At 43.2% G+C, this 18,409-nt stretch overlaps 1 protein-coding gene across 7 annotated transcripts in view; it reads right to left on the reverse strand.

Annotated features, from left to right (window-relative positions):
• Nucleotides 1–18,409, reverse strand: part of CACNA1E (calcium voltage-gated channel subunit alpha1 E) — a 3,100,882-nt gene that overhangs the window by 112,075 nt on the left and 2,970,398 nt on the right. For all 7 annotated transcript variants that reach the window (XM_069641436.1, XM_069641438.1, XM_069641434.1 and 4 more), the window contains 2 exons: nt 15,242–15,342; nt 14,511–14,617 (listed from right to left, as the gene is read on the reverse strand). In XM_069641436.1, the coding sequence (XP_069497537.1) occupies nt 14,511–14,617; nt 15,242–15,342 (208 nt within the window). The remainder of the gene's footprint in view (nt 1–14,510; nt 14,618–15,241; nt 15,343–18,409) is intronic.

Raw genomic sequence — 18,409 nt, forward strand, 5'->3', positions numbered from 1 at the left:
CCAGGGTCTACACTAAGGTGGTTGGATTGGGAGAGGGTATTTTAAAGACTTCCCTCTTGTTTTTCCTAAACTGTAGAACACTTACAACTACTTGTTGGCACAAGACAGCACTTGTTCAATCTTCCTAAAGAGATTTCTAGCCTCCTGAAAATACTTTTATTGGGACCTGTGGCATTAAGGGCACTTGGCGCTTACTCTTTTAGCTAGGGTTGAACCTTAATTCTAAGGTTTTGTATAGTGTTTGCTAACTTCTTCGTTATAAACCTATTTGTTCTCAAAGTATTGATTACTTACCTTGTTCTTTATTTATTCACTTGCCTTTCTACACTTTATGTATATTTAAAAGGGGTTCCAACTGTATTTCAAAGTGAAGTGCTAGTGCTATTAGCAGTAGCAGATCACACCAAGGTGAATGTGTATATATATTAGTAGCGAATGCTTTAGTGTGTTACCTACCTGCGGTTTTTCATTAATAAGAGAGTGTCTGATGCCTAACAAAATAACTGTATTTTTATGCATTCTGCCTAACTTGCATTATTAAGAGTGTTTTGTGTGTGCTAAACTGAATCCTTCACCACTCTCACCCCCTCCCAAGTCTAAGCCTTGCTCCTCATCCACACTACACAGATGAAAGTTTGGATAGACTTTAGTGTTTGCTCCTCTTCATCAGAATGGGATGGCCTTTCAGAATCTTTCCGCATTAGCTGATTCTGAAAATTCATCTTAACAGTAATCAATTTTGCTACCTGTAGCCTCTATAAATCTTCTCTGCTCTCCATCCACCTTAAAGCAATAAAGAAATGGTGTGTCTTTAAAATCCTACTGCTTGTCTTTAATTCTCTGGACGAGGCTACATCCCTAACCTAGCTAATACTATCATTTGCTACTCTACTATTCCCAAGCTCTCCATCCAGACTACCCAGTGCCTGCTCTTGCTTGTGCGCCTTTTCCCTTCATGCCCAGCACCCAGCACCACTGGAATACTCTTACTCTCCATAGTCAAAATGCTATTGCCATTCATTGCTTTGAATCTGCTCTAAAGCTCCACTTTCATAACAAAGAAGGAGCACCCTCTACTTACTCCCACATTTCTCCTCCTTCCCGAGTACACAGCAACTCCTCCAATTGTAAATACTATTCTCCCTCCCTCAATCCCCTGTTGTCTGTCCATCTTGTCTCTGTTTACGTACTATCTATTCCCCAACATAGATGACCAGTTGATCACTTACTCTACCGCTAATGAAAGGCACCTCTTCATGACTGACCCATTGACGGTTCCCTGTGCAGGTATTTCTGGATGAAAGACCATGTAGCTCAATAAATAAATACAAAAGAAGTGCACATATGGCTCAGTAACTTCTCTACTGATATCTCAGGTGAATGCCATGTTGCACTGGAATCCTCAGGAATATATTCATATGTTGTGGCAGTGCCTGGCGGTGGCTACCTTTTGGAGAAGGATCTGTGATCATCTTAAGACATATGTGGGTGGGTCTCTTGATTGCACTGTTGAATATTACGAACTAGGCCTAATCTTTATTCCAGGGCCAGGGGAGCAGCAATGGAAATAGATGCAGGTGGCTCTTATTTTGGTTCAGAGAAGTTTGTTCATGATTTCGATGCAAAGCACTGCTCCACGATTCCTTAAATGGATGGCAGACTTACATGCATTTGTGGATCTAGATGACGGTGTTGTTGAGGCTTATAACCGTGGAAGTGCAGAGTCCTTGCCAGATGTGTGTCTAACATATCTTGTTAAATAGAATAATGGCAATCCTGATTATTGTTATCCTTATATATTTGTATATCACAAAACTTGCTCGGAGGCAACAGAGTGTTACAGGTCACAGTGCAAAGGATTGCTAGCGAGAGATTAACAAATGTGACGATTCACAAGGTGCTGTCACTTATCGCCAAAGGGGAGCCCCTTTTCATGAGGGTGGTTTAATGCAGGAGGACCTCATGGGCAGGAATTCCTTGGGGTTAGCCCAGGGATTAATAAAATATCTCCACATTATCTAGCCCATCCTTCCATCCTCAACCCTCTTGTTGAAAACCGAACCATATACTACTGTAACGCAAAAGAAACAAATCCCCTCGATAACACCAAAACGAGAAAGAGCACATAAAACACAAAGACTGCTCCCAATACTGGCACTAAGACGAGGTGGCAAGTGGGTGAAGTGTAGAGATGCACACCATTAGATTTAAGGAATTTATGATTTTAAGTTCTAAAGTCAGTCTGATTTGTTGATTTTACTCAACAACTTTAGGTGCTCCCAGAGAGTAAAGTGCTACCTTTACTAGAAAATACTGAAACTGGGAAGATTCACTGCAAAGCACGGTGAATGAACTGAGGCACAGCAATAAGCAACAAATGTTGCAATGATTCAATTATATGTAAGGAAACATCAATGAGTATAATGTAATCAAAGTAATTCAAATAATAAACAATTGTGTGAAGTACACAATTCAGTGTTCCATTTTTTATAAACAACATATACTGGTATTTCAACATACGCTAGTTCTTTAGTTGGTACAAATTCTAATAACAGTGAAAGAAACTGCTTCAAGTGCTTTGTATTTCAACAGCAACTTCATTAACATAGTAACCATCTCATGACAAAAATTCAAAAATTCAAAAAGTATCAAAAAAATCAAAAAAATCAAATCAAATCCCAATATATGAGTAGACTTCAATTGTGTGATGTTTATATTACAAATGTCTTCTCTTCTTAACTACGCGTTTCGGGCGGTAAACACCCTTCTTCAGGTTATATATATTGGGTGAAGGCTCTCTAAATCCCTCCTGCAAATAATTACAAAAAATATTTCAATAGGAGTTACCATTTTTAAGTATATAAGTAATAATACTGAATTCCTTAACGGCATAAAATGGCACTAACCTTGTTGGTGGACCTGGAGTTAAGTCCAAATATTTACATTCTGGTAGACTGTAAATTAACTGAAAGACATATGTGCATATGTGTTATTCAGAAATGGAAAAGTGTGAATTGTGGCTAAGGGGGAGCAGGCGCCATCATTATAGCGCTGGGTCCCCCTGTTGCCACACATGGTTAAATACAACAATGCAAATATACCAACTGAAAACAGTCTAAATCTTACCTAAAAGTTATATATGACCAAAGTCAATCTGTTTAAGTCGGCAAAGGAAACTTGGTGGATTCTCGAAGTGCCGGATTAGGTTCAAATACCGGACCTGTAACATATATTATATGCTAAATTACGAAATTCACTAACATATTTCGATATGTATGTAATTAAAGAGAGACAGCCTACCTGTCTCAAGAGCAGCATTCAGTGTATCATCTGTCCTGCTGCGAGTCACGACAAAATCACTCAATTCACTCGTGTATACGAGTTGAAGAAAAAAGTCTCTGCTGCAAAACCAAAACAGAGTATGCGATATGCGGATGCTGTATATGTGGCCATAGCTTTAAATAATTGTTTTCTGTCTCATAATTTGAAGATACCTTGAACATATAAGTCCACTCAGAATTCTTTTCTCTGCACGATCCAATGTCTGTTTACCTCCGCCGTCTCAATTGAAGAAACGCGGGTTCCATAGTAATGTTTCTACCTTAAATGTCCTTCTATTATTTCTATGACTACTCGAGTACGGGCGCCATCTTAGAATGGATCAGGGGAAATATTATTATGAAGTAAGTTATACTTTGAACTACTTACATCATAATAATATTTCCCCAAAAATTTGGTATCGTTTACGAGCATAAATAGACCAGGCAGAAAATTAGACGTACACATCTATTTGCGTCTTGATCCATTCTAAGATGGCGCTCGCGCTTGAGTAGTTATAGAAACAATAGAAGGACATTTAAGGCACAAACATTACTATGGAATCAGCATCCTGATCCATTCTAAGATGGCGCCCGTACTCGAGTAGTCATAGAAATAATAGAAGGACATTTAAGGTAGAAACATTACTATGGAACCCGCGTTTCTTCAATTGAGACGGCGGAGGTAAACAGACATTGGATCGTGCAGAGAAAAGAATTCTGAGTGGACTTATATGTTCAAGGTATCTTCAAATTATGAGACAGAAAACAATTATTTAAAGCTATGGCCACATATACAGCATCCGCATATCGCATACTCTGTTTTGGTTTTGCAGCAGAGACTTTTTTCTTCAACTCGTATACACGAGTGAATTGAGTGATTTTGTCGTGACTCGCAGCAGGACAGATGATACACTGAATGCTGCTCTTGAGACAGGTAGGCTGTCTCTCTTTAATTACATACATATCGAAATATGTTAGTGAATTTCGTAATTTAGCATATAATATATGTTACAGGTCCGGTATTTGAACCTAATCCGGCACTTCGAGAATCCACCAAGTTTCCTTTGCCGACTTAAACAGATTGACTTTGGTCATATATAACTTTTAGGTAAGATTTAGACTGTTTTCAGTTGGTATATTTGCATTGTTGTATTTAACCATGTGTGGCAACAGGGGGACCCAGCGCTATAATGATGGCGCCTGCTCCCCCTTAGCCACAATTCACACTTTTCCATTTCTGAATAACACATATGCACATATGTCTTTCAGTTAATTTACAGTCTACCAGAATGTAAATATTTGGACTTAACTCCAGGTCCACCAACAAGGTTAGTGCCATTTTATGCCGTTAAGGAATTCAGTATTATTACTTATATACTTAAAAATGGTAACTCCTATTGAAATATTTTTTGTAATTATTTGCAGGAGGGATTTAGAGAGCCTTCACCCAATATATATAACCTGAAGAAGGGTGTTTACCGCCCGAAACGCGTAGTTAAGAAGAGAAGACATTTGTAATATAAACATCACACAATTGAAGTCTACTCATATATTGGGATTTGATTTGATTTTTTTGATTTTTTTGATACTTTTTGAATTTTTGAATTTTTGTCATGAGATGGTTACTATGTTAATGAAGTTGCTGTTGAAATACAAAGCACTTGAAGCAGTTTCTTTCACTGTTATTAGAATTTGTACCAACTAAAGAACTAGCGTATGTTGAAATACCAGTATATGTTGTTTATAAAAAATGGAACACTGAATTGTGTACTTCACACAATTGTTTATTATTTGAATTACTTTGATTACATTATACTCATTGATGTTTCCTTACATATAATTGAATCATTGCAACATTTGTTGCTTATTGCTGTGCCTCAGTTCATTCACCGTGCTTTGCAGTGAATCTTCCCAGTTTCACTAAGACGAGGTGGCCCTGAGGAGACAAAGATCAACCCGCCCCTAAAGAATGGGGTACAATGTGAAAAGACAAACAATGGATAACAGTTTTGGGCAATCTCAGCACGGAGCAGAGCTGCAGCACCTGCTGGGAGAAGCAACAGACACGCAGAGCGTTCAGTGAGGGAAATCCAAAGTCAGGTTGCCGACCTAAATAGAAGAGGAACCGAGGACGCCGGCTGTAGGCTGTGTGAGTTCTCACAGGGTTCTGCAGGTACGGACCCATGCACGATACCAAGGGCAAGAAGAGTCGGGCGGCCCAGCAGATGGAGATGCCGCAGAGCCACAGAAGCAGACAGGGAAAGCCGAGCCAGCCGAGAAGTCGGACTGCCATCACAGGAAGCTCTGGTGCCATACCAAAGCCCAAAAACAGCTAAAGGGTGGTATGGGAGACCCTGAGCGGCTGCAGGGCTGCAGACAGGAGGCACGCAGGCAATCCTTAACTGGCTTTGTACTAGGCATACCGCTGACAGACTTCTGAAGGGTCGAGAGTGCATCCAACCTCCTCCTCCTTGTACCAGTGGGGAAGAGAAGCCCAATGGCCACAAGGAAGGGACTGGCACCCTGTTCACCATAACAGTGGGGAAGAGAAGCCCACAGGCCACCAGGAAAGGGTCTGGGACCCTGACCTCCATAACAATGGGGAAGATAAACCCAATGGCAACCAGGGAAGAGTCTGGGATCCTGTTTGCCATAACAGTGGGAAAGAGGAAACCACTGGCCATACACGAAGGCTCTGGCACCCCAACAGAAGTAAACCAAAGCACAGAGGAAGTCTTCCTCATTAAAGTGGCAGAAATAAAACCAGTAGTTAGAAGAGAAGGGTCTGCAACCCCAACGTAAATGAGGGAAACTCTCGAGGGTCTCTTCTTCGTCACAGTGGTCAAGAGGAGATCTTCAGAGCCTAGAGAAGTGTCTGCAACCTTAACAAGATTGTTGAAAACAAGTTACAGTGGCAAAGTGTGTATCAAGCTGGAAGTAGTGAGAAAGAGCTGTATCAAGCAATACCAGGAGATGAGTCATTCTCCTGGTACCAAATTAGATGTTTTGATAGAAACACCAGGGGAAGGGAGTCATTCCCCTGGCCTTGTGTTGAACTGTGCCAAAGCAGACCGAGAGAAGAGAGGCCTTCTCTTGGTCCTGAACTGAAAATTAAGCTGGAGCCGCCAGGGTAAAGTAGTCATTCCCCCTGGTCTTGTGTTGTATTGTGCAAAATCATACCAAGTGAAGGGAGAAATTCTCTTGGTCCTGAACTGAGAGTTGAGGTGAAGAAGCCATGGGAAGGGAGTCATTCTGGCTTTGTTGTGAATTGTACCAAGCCATACCAGGGGAAGGGAGTAATTCCCCCTGGTTTTATTGGAAATTGTACATAGCCACATCAGTAAAATGGAGCCATTCTCGTGGAGAGAACATTGTGCAACGACGTACTGAAACCTGCAAGCCAGAGGAAGGGAGTCATTCCCTCTGGTATATTTGTTTTGAGAGAACAGTGTGGAACCCCATCTGAGAAGAAGGACAAGAGAGTCATTCTGATTAATAAAGAAGGAACTTTCTGTTAGTTTACCTTTTAGTTGTAGTGTGAGGGATAGAAGTAGTTTGTGACACAGGACGGTGGAACTTTCTGACAGACCCTTTTAGTATTAGTTTTGAGGCAGGGAAACCCCTCTTAAAAGTTAGAGGGGTTAGCAAGTATTGTGTTTACCTGAAGAAATAAAAGTCTATAACCAAAACCATGCCACCTATGTGTCAGCCTCCTTCTTCGACAGCCTTACATAAGCCATTGAGTAAATATTAGAAATATTTATGACAAACCTAACTGTGTTCACCACTGCACCCATTTGACCTGTTAGGCGTAGGCCTCTCTCCCACTATACAGGATTCTCAAATCTAGCTGTGTTTATCACTGCACTCATTTGATCCGTCAGGCACAAGCCTCTCTCCCACTATATGGGAAGCTCAAATCTGGCGACGCCCTGTTTCAGGTTGCTTTGTTGATTGTGGGCCTCTCTCCCACTATACAGGATGCTCATATGTGACTGACCAACTCGCATCTAGAGAGCATCACTGTGGAGTGAGACAGAGATCAATGGCTGATTATTGTTGAGTGATACTGTGATTAGGGGCTCACGCTTCATAAGATGCCATAGTGATTGTTAGTTACACCCATTAGGACAATTCTGTAGTTACTACTAGCTATCCTTCCTAACCCCACATAGTTGGCTCACCGCAGTGAACCTCATCCAGGGAGACGCACATTAAGGACAGCCATTGATAACTCCCAACGATATATCCCTAACAAACCTGCCCTATCTTACTCAAAACAACAACTAAACAAGTCGGCAATACCAGCTAACAAGAATACCCACAGACAGCCCAAACTTGTAGCAGACAATTCCCTACAGCCAGTATTACACCACAAGATTGCCGGATCAAAGCAAAAAACCAACTCGGCATCAACAAAAATAAAGACCAAAAACAACTCTCAAGCTCAAAATGCCATGCAAACGACCTGTACAGAGGGAAAGAAAGAGAGCAGAAATAACAAACACACCAGAACAGCAACAAAGACTCACAACTGCAGAACACACTCCCACAGACAGGAACGACAACCGAACCAACGCTGAGAGAAGAGACAAATCCCTCTACTTAACTCCATACCTCACAAACAACCGGTCACCAGAAAGAGCCAACCCAACGCGAGAATCAGCAAAGGCAGACAACCAAACACAACCATGCAGAAGAAGAACGGACAACACTAGAAACAACAAAAACATAATCAGCGCAATACCTCCTTACATCACCAAAACAAGAGGAATTTCCACTCGACACCCACAACTCTTGGAAGAAGAACCTGATGAAAACAAAAACCCAAGACTGACCCTAGGAGAACTCTTCGACGACCCAGATGCACCTGTACCAACACAACACCTCAACTAGAGATCGACCTGAAAGGAAACCTCAACACCGATCAGAAGACGACCCCAACAATAAAGCCCAAGCCAAACTACACCTCTAAACTCCACTGAAATCTAATAAACTCAAGATCCATGTCAAAACCCTTAACAGAGATCTTTGACCTTCTCAATGACAATGGCATGGACATCCTATTCATCACAGAAACATGGCTGGACGACAACTACAAAATCACACTCCAAAGCTGCCTACCAACCAACTTCAAATGCCTTCAAGTAAACAGGAAAAATAAAAAAGGAGGAGGCCTCGCAATAGCATTCAAAAGACACCTGGAAATAAACACAGACAAACCTTTCAACATCAACAACTGCGAAACCATGGTCATACTCCTATTAGCAAACCCAAAAACCTCAATCACATTAATCCTGTTGTACAGACCACCGACATACGATGCAACCTTAGTCTATAACTTCATAGAAGCCATCACCAACACAGCCATCAAGCACGAACATCTAATTATCCTGGGGGACTTCAAAATCTGGTTTGAAGAAAGTCATGCCAACTCCCAAAACTCACTGATTGGACAACTTACAACAATGAAATTACGACAGCTGGTCAAAGGGGCAACACATTCAGCAGGACACACCATCGACGCAATCTACGCCAAGGAAAAACTTATCACCACGGCACCACCGATACAAATACTGTGGAGCGACCATCTCATCATCCCATTCGTGATCAGACTACCAACTCAAGTCTGCATTCAGCCCCCCAAACTCACAACCACCACAAAAAGAAACTGGAAAACCGTCAAAGCAAGCAACTTATTCGAACAACTGGAGATGACCAAACCCTCAACTACACACTAGAGCTGGTTGACCTAGACTAGAAAGCAGAGCTACTTCACAAATGGATTGCTGATATAATTGAAAAGATGGCCCCGGAAAAATCATACACCCCATTAAAAAAAGGTCAATGGCAAAATGGTTCACCCCACTATTAAGCACCATGAAAAAGGACAACAAGAAGATGGAGCTGGAATGGAGGAAATAATACAACCCAGACAAAAAAATACTATTCCAGAAACAAATCCGCGCATACAAGAAGGAAATACAAAAGGCGAAGAGAAAGCATTATGATGACAGAATCACCAATGCCACCAACACACAAAAAGAAATGTTCAACATCATTAAAGAAATGAGAAACCCACCAGGATGCCACAACACCCCAACCCCCTCAGAGAAACTTTCCAAAGACCTGGCAGACCACTTCAAGAACAAAATCAACGACATCCGACAAATCATATAAAACAGACCAACCAACCATAACATTCAACCAACCTGACCAAACCCAGAGCCACAGCACACACTCCAAAACTTTCCTGAAATATCATCAGAGGCATTCGTCTTGCTGGTAAAACACAGCAAGAAAGCAGGATCACCCATGGATCCCTGCCCCCCCTAACATCTACAAATCAATCCTCGTACAAGGAATGCCATCAGAATATTATAGAAACCTCCTAAATCTCTCACTAGCAACAGGAACTGTACCAAGAACCTTCAAATCAGCATATTTCAAACCACTTTTAAAAAACACAAGTGGCGACGTAGAATACCTCTTCAACTACAGGCCAATTTCAAACATTCCATACCCAGCAAAACTCCTTGAAACCTATGTATACAAATTAACCCAACAACACGTAGAAAAACACCACCTGCTAGACCAAGCACAAGTCGCTTTCAGACCCGCAAGAAGAACAGAAACAGCACTACTATCCATCTGGGACAACCTAAAAACAAACACGGACTCCAACACAACCTCACCCATGATTCTGCTTGACCTCTCTACAGCCTTTGACACAGTTAGCCATGACACCCTAACCAAAAAAACTAGAAGACATAGGCATAAAGGACATGGCACTACTCTGGATTAAATAATTCCTAGCAGACAGAACAGAAACTGTATGGATAAAACCCTTCAAATCCACCCCACGAGTTAATGACTATGAACTACCACAAGGGTCCTCACTATCACCACTGTACTTGAACATATACCAGACCCCAGTAATCAGAATCTTCAAAAAATACAAAATTACATGCTACAACTACGCAGATGACACTCAAATCATCTACAAAATTGAAGACACTCAAGCCGATCACTCAACCCTAATCGAATCTCTAAAGAAGTCTTTAACTGGATGAACGCCAACAACGTGAAAATCAACCCAGGAAAGACAGAAATTGATTATATCCAAAAACCAAGAGAACAACACCTACATTCCATGGCGAACGGAAGTGGGAACTGCACCAACACCATCCAAGGTAGTAAAAAATCTGGGAGTCTCGATGGACAACACCCTAACCTTAGAACCACAAATACATGCAACAATCAAGAAATGCTTCCTCCTCCTTCACATGGCAAGCATAATCTTTCCTTTCCTCTCCTTCACCCACAAAACACTCACAATCGTCGGCCTCATCATGTCAAGAATCGACTGTGCAAACAGCCTCTATCTCGGGATACCAGAATACCTCCTGAATAAACTACAACAGATCCAAAATACAGCAGCTAGACTGCTCCTCAAACTATCCAGGAGAGACCACATCACTCCAGCCCTAAAAACGCTGCATTGGCTCCCAGTCAAACATCGCATCACCTTCAAAACAATGTGCATAACACACAGGGCAATCAGAGGACAAGGAGCTAAATTCCTACAAAAGTAGATAACAATCTACAAGCCAACGAGACTCCTCAGATCAAGCAATGAAATCCGCCTCAAACAAAAACCATACCTTAAGAAAAAAATGGGGGCTCCTCCTTCTCCCACTTAGCCGCAAAAACCTGGAACAACACCCCGAAAGAAATAAGAAACACCAAAGACCACCTACAATTCAGAAAATTACTAAAAACCTGGCTCTTCAACATCACAGATAGAAACTGAAAAGCGAAACAACCAAACGGGAAACACAAAGAAAAGGATGACAAGTTAGGATGACCCTGACAACATCCAGAACCAACTAAAGTAACTCTTACTGCAACTAGAGAGACAATTATAATTCAAATAGGACTCAAGCGACACCCATGAGGACAGAAATCAGCATTCCTAGCCGATTCCAGCCAACAACCTCACCCGCTCCATAATTACTACCAGATACCATTCTTGTATAGAGTTGTGTGAATGTTAGCACTTGCCACACTTGAACTAAGTTGTCGCCATTGATATAGGCATTGACTAGATGGAGTTGTGAATGAAGGAAGATGCCGCCCCTGGGCGTAATTGCAAGCATTGGCATGTGCCACGTTTGAAGGGGCTGGGAGCAGTAGCCTGCATGAGCAACTGAGTAACATTATGAATGCCAACCAGCTACCACATATGGATGGAGTAGCCTTGGCTGACCGATGCCGTGCACCGACTGGATTGGGAATGCTCTATGGGCCAGATTTGAAGGACAGGCAAACACCTGCCTGCCCCGCATACAGACTGGTGTCACATGGGTGGCGTGGTCCGAACTTGGGCAAGGTTATGAATGTGAGTGGATGCCAGGTGTGAAAGGGATTGTGAGTGTCGGACGGCCCCAGATCTGGAGGGAGACGCTGAGATGCTCGCGCACCCCACCTGGAGACAATACGGAAGTTTAGCGCATCGCTTTCAGACAGCTATGCCAATTAACCAATCCAGTAACAATTTCACACACCTCTGCACACCCTCTGCACACACCTCTCAAACTCTAACCAAACACAACCACAAGCCTACAACACAACAATCCACACAAATTTCACTACACTGGAACAACAAAACAAACCACACATAGACTTGCACAACAGCACACGACGACTACCGACCGGAAAATACCCCAAGCCCAGCCAACAGAGTTACCGGGCTAAGGCCGCCAACAGCACATCACTGCTTTCTTGCAATTTTCCAGCTTATTCCCACAAAAAAACCCCACCCATCCTCTTTTTCAGAGCCGCCAGGGAACCACTCCGGTGGTGATAGTGCGCGGTACAAATATCCTTTAACATTAACATTAACATAACGCTCCCGGGAGGATAGCTTAACGGCAACGTGCGCGCCTTGGAAGCAAGACGACACGAAGCAACACAGGTTCGATCCCTGGGTCCGCGCTTAGAAACCTCTGGGTGTTTAAGCGCGTTATAAATACACAACCAAGACAAAAAAATACAATTACGCAACTAAAAAAACAAAAAATTCCTGTAACAGCGCCTCGATGCCCGCGGGCTGTGTGAGCACTTCAAAAATACAAAATAAATAAATAAATAAATAACAGTACAATATACGGATGGGGTGGGCACAAGGTAACCAGAATCTAGGTTTATGCATGGTGCTGTTGGAAGAGCCAGGCCTTCGTAAACTGAAGGAGACTTGGAGCAGTCCAGATGATGAGTCACACGCAACATGAACGGCAAAATTGAACAGTGCTGCCTATATACTGATGTGCCACCCATTCATGGATAATTCTGAGATTCTGATTAACTTTTATTTTGTGGTCACATTTGAGCTTGGTTGGTATACAGTATGGACAGGGTGGGATTGTAGCATCATTGTTTTAGTTTATTAGTGGTTTGCTGCTTAATAGGTTTGAGAATTAACCAAATCATTAACACTGTTTTTTAGTTTGTTTTTTCATGAAGGTATAATATTTCTTTTTAAAATGTACTTTTAACATCATACGAATATTTTAGAAAGATTATTTATTTGATCAATACATTCAAATATAATGTTAATTTTGAAAATATAGATACATTCAGAAATAATTTTGAGGAGGAAGTGTGGTGGGCAAGTCTAGACATAGAAACCCATGTTGTTTGTGCTGGGATCCTAATATGATGTACCATTCAACCAAATGCGGAACCACTGAAGTCCTAGTTTGGTAGTCTGCTCTGCAAACAGACAATGCTTGTGGCCAGGCTCTGTGTTTGCATCTCTGGTCCAGGGGTCCTTTTTCCTCTTACACATTTAGCCAGCCCTACAGATAAGGGGTGTATCGGTCACTTTTACTCCCTACAAATAGGCAAATACTACCAAAAAATATGGAGTAAAAATACCCACAGTGAAAATAGTGAACGGGCACTTAAGATTTCGTGCCCCTGCTTTCACTCAGACTAATCTATGGATATGTTTGGACAAGTAGAGTACGTAGTACCACAGGAGGAAACTGCTATTATTACTGCCTGATCGGAAGAAGCAAACATGTATCTTTTAATGTAGCAATAAGCACCGAGACGGCGGGCCAATACCACCCCAGGTAATGCCCCTGGGGCCCATAGTTAACAAGACCCCGGGGGCATTACCGCGGGCAGTATTGGACCGCAGTCGAGGGGCTTATTGCCATTAGTACCCTGGCCCGTTAGACCGGGGTACTAGTTGCATTTTTTTCTGTTCAACAGAAAAGAAACAAAAGTCAAATAAAATGGCCACCGGGAAAGGGAAAACATAGTCCGCTTTCCCTTTCCATGGTGGCCATCGGGAGCGGACGCGCTGGGAACAGAAGTGTTCCCAGCGCGTTTTTTGTTCCTGAGAAAAGAAGAAAAAAGAAGGTAAGTGGGGTTAAGAGGGCAGGGAGGGGATAGTTTGCAGGGGTGGGGGTTGGAGGGAAAAAAAAACATACCCGAGTCCCTGGTGGGAGACGAAGGCGGCAGCCTCCAGCCATGGGGAGGCTCGTAGCGGGGATTGCCCCATTTCGAGCTTCCTCATTGGCTAAGGGGCCGCCATGCCCCCCACCGGGAACAAACGAAGGCACGTACGTGCGTGCAAGGGGTTCCCAACCTGGTAATTCCCCGGCGAGGGCCAATCAGAAGGCTTGTTACATTCTAGTGGACCCTCGCCGGGTACTAATGTGTATAAATAACTAGTTGCAAAGAAATTATTTGGTAAAAAATCTGTTTTCCAGTTAAAACATTTTTACTCGCTAAAAAAAATACTCCCATTGGGAATTAGACTTACATTTTTACTCCCTAAAAAACATTTTACTCCCAACTTAAAAAAATATGGAGTAAAATACTCCCACTTCAACATCTTTTCTGGAGCACTGCCTATAGCTATGGAACTTGTCAGGCAGTCCTGTTCAGTAAATAAGGACTGTGACTGTGGTCCTTGTTTGTCAGACAGCTTCAACAAATTTCATTTTTTTTCATAGTCCCATTTATTTGAATTTTCATTACGTGGGTACATGATACAGTGAGCAAACAGATTAGGATATCCCGGGTCATTGAGAACAGATGGGAGGCCCCAATGATAACCGCTATTCCAGTGCATCATGAAGCCGGTCTTAATGTCTACCCCGACCCTTTACTCACAGGCCAGAGAGGGTGTCGTGCTGGTGGTATGGCAGGGCCTTTGCGTTGGAAATTATCTCCTGGGGAAGAGATGAGGCCTCCATGCGCTGGAACATAGGAGCGTTTTTCTGAAAATTGAAAGAGAAGTATTTGAAGTGGTGGCACAAATAGACTTGCTACAGTGCCGACATTAATTGTGCAGACAGTGAGCAGGAGGCACCTGAGCTACACTTAGTTTTAAATGGATTTGAATGAGTGGGACTCACGTGCTCCACTATCACTGCAGACCTTAGGATGAAGACACTGTTATTAGCTTACTCTTAGCCATGCAATTCTTGCTTCTGCTTGCATATATCTGGTGGCAAAGTCATTAGAAGAGCCACAAGGCACACTCACATGCATTAATCAGGCTTTCACCTTTTGGGTGGAGGTAAAAAGATTTGCTGTTTTAGGGGTAACTTCGACCTCAATCATGCAATATTTAACAAGGTTGTATTCATAGAAAGCTGCATGAGGCAAATATTTAATGACCACATAATTAGATCTGCTGATGTTAGGAGGGTTATAATGTCAAAGAGCAACAAGATGTTCACTTGCCTCAGTGTGTTATTAGTAGTACTGTTTGTGGTGGGCACCTGCATACTGTCGAGGTGACCATGGATGTGTGCAACCATGTAATGGGCATTTTACTCTTCTATAAATATACAGTTGGCTTTGGCAGAGTATGATGGCACTTTCTGTGTCAGACTCACCTGTTCCTCCAGCTGCTGCCTCAGCTTCTTCACTTTGCTCTGCTTGTAGTAGTCCATGATCATCATGGCAGCATAGATCTTCCCAACAGTCAGGTCAGATGCTTTGGGCAGAGAGAGGCAGATCAATAGAGGGTTGGGTTGAAGCAGACAGCAGTTAACGCTGCAACCAAATACCACTAAATGATTGCCAAACAAGAAGGGCAGCACAATCCCAAGCATCCCAGTCCCGATCAACAAGAGTTTCTCATTTAAAGATCAGCATGTGAACAGATAACCACAAAGTCGATTTTCTCCAAGAATTGATGTAGCAGGGGGAAACAACAGCTCATTGTACAAAACCATAAATACTCAAGCAGACCCTAAGAACATCTCTCAACATGCAGCATAAAAGCAGATTTGTAAAAGAGGGAGTAGGTTTGTACAAAATAATCAAAAACACTGCCCCAAAAAACAAAAACATGCAACACACATAAACCCTCTTAATTGATTACCAGCACCAACATTTGCAACTTATTACTTTAGCAAGACGAACAAATTACATACCTCTAGGTAATGTCCTTTCTGATGTATGTTCCACCCACATATTCCTCATCTATGATATCTATCTCCCAGTGCTGCTGCTCTTTGGAAAATGTTCACGCCACCCAGGGCATATCGCAGCTTTGCTCGATGCCTCTATGTGCCCCGCACCAGACATGATATCAGGGCCAGTACAAAGTGCTGTTGCGCCCCGTGATCTTACTTCCACCGTTTTTTCCTAGCATACTGATGCTGAGGGATCGCAAAATTGAAAGGTGTACTATCAATCTGGCAAGTGTGGCATGCTGGGAGGGCAATGTGGAATCCCTAGGACGAACAGCCATCTGAAAGAACATTATCAAGAGGTAAGTAATTTGTTCTTCTAATGGATTCCTCCCTCCCATGGAATCCTTATCTATGATAGACTTCCAAAGCAATATGCTGATCTGGAGGAAGGAGGAGAACAAGGACACCACCTATACCAGAAAGCTCTGGAGGACATATCTACGAAAATGACATCCAGCACCTAATTGGGGATTTAAATAGTAATGTTTGGAGAATGTGTGCAGCAATACCCACCTAACCACCTGACAAATGTCCAGCACAGGGACTCCTCTCTGCGCGGAAAAGGGGGGAGCCAGACCACTGATCAAATGAGCTCTGAGACCTTCAGGCCCATCCTTTCCAGCCAGATCATAGCATTCCAAGGTGCAGGGGATGATCCACCTTAACATGGTCTGTTTGGTCACAACCCTGCAAGTAAGGCCCCCAACATAACCTACGAAAGCTGGTCATCTTTATTGCCATCCCTGAAGTAGCTGAGGGCCCACGCTGGGTCCAGCTGATGGTAAGGCTCCTCTGCCTTGGAAGGATGAGACAGAGTAAAAGCCACAGGATTGCTGATCTTTTGAGAGAAATTGTAATACGAGATTACCTTTAGGAGGAAGGATGCTCTCACTCTCAATGTCATCTTCTCTTTGGAAAAGAAAAATAATGCCTGGAGCTCACTCACTTGCCTGGCGTGAGGGATGGCAACTGGTACAATCACCTTATCGGTGACAAACCTTAAAGAACAAGAATATGGGGGCTTAAACGAAGCACCCATGAAGAATGTCAACACTAAATTTAAATCCTATGCCGGAATACTAAAGAGGGCGGGGGAAACTGATTGCATAATCCCGCAAAAATTGCATAACAGTTGGGATCAAGAAGAATAAGCGTTGCTCAGAGGTCCTTTTGAAACTGAAATTGTGGCAAAGTTCCCCTGGACAGTGCAAATCTGCAGACATGTCTGATCCAAGAAAAGCAGAAAAGCCAGAACGGAGGATGTCGGACAAGTAAAAGGATCCAGATCCCCCTCCTAGATCCAAATAAAAAAATGTACACCATTTTAGGAATGCATGCATTTGGTGGCATGCTTCAGAGCTGAGAGGAGCATGTACAGGATGTCATCCAACAAATCCCACTCTTTATGTCTCAGCCTCTCAGCAGCCAGGTATGAAGGTACAGGTTTGGACAGAGCACCCGCGCTTCCGACTGGGAGAACCGATCCCCACCAGGGAGGGCAGATAGACATATCCAGCAACTCTGGGTACCACGTTCTCTGGGCCCAGTTCAGAGCAATCAAATCAATGTGGACCTAAACAGGGGCCGCCTCATGAGAAACAGAAGAATGATGAGATCAGTGGGAATACATAGAGGAGGGAGATGGTCCGCTCACCCGTGTTTGCCCTTGAGCACCCTATCAATGGAATTCCCTGAACAGAACAATTTACACTTCCAGTCGACACTGGAAGTGAAGATCTCCTCCAGAACTTCCTGGCAGAGCTCCCATGCGTAGGAGGATGAATTCTGTTTGCTCAAGGCATCTGCAATGACGTTTGCCTTCCCAGTGGGATGAGCCACTGTCAGGGCTACACCGCCGTTCTCTAGAGGCAAGGATGCCCACCACCTTGTTTGTTGAAGTACTGCATGGCTATTGTGTTGCCCATTAGGACCAGCAAAGTTTGGTCTTGTAGCGAAGGATGGAAGGCCACAAGGGCTATCCTGAGCGCCCTCCACTCCAGCAAGTTGATTTGCTTTCATGACTCTGATGGAGACCATAGGCGGCTTACCATCAGGTCTTGCAGGTGAGCACCCCAGCCTTCCAAGGACACATCTGTGACTATTGTCAGTTGGGGCAAGGGTTGCTGAAGCAACACTCATTGAAACAGGTAGTCTCATATAGGGACCACCATGCTAGGTCTTAGGATACACTTGCTGAGAAGTGTTGCCCTAAACTGATACAACTGACAACTGAGAATCCACTGTCACAATATCATGCATAGCTTGGCACTACAAGAATTCAGGAGACCATGAGACCCAGTAAATGCAGGAATGTTGAGGCTGGATCTTTCTCCTATGAATGGAGGACATGGACCATCTTGGAGATGTTCGCAACTCAGTCCTCGGGCAGGAGGGCCCTGCTCATGCAAGTGTCCAAGACCACACTGAAAAATCAGAGGGAATGTGAAACCTGATACTTCCTAACGTTCAGGGACAAGCCCAAGCTGTGCAACCGGCTGCATGTGCAGAACAGATGTGCCGATTCCTGGTCTGGGGAGCCAGTCGTCCAGGTAGAGGAAGACATTGATGCCTTCTCTCCTGAGG

Source organism: Ambystoma mexicanum, chromosome 1q, assembly GCF_040938575.1.
Source record: "Ambystoma mexicanum isolate Mex_15411 chromosome 1q, UKY_AmexF1_1, whole genome shotgun sequence".
NCBI classification, from domain to species: Eukaryota; Metazoa; Chordata; class Amphibia; order Caudata; family Ambystomatidae; genus Ambystoma; species Ambystoma mexicanum.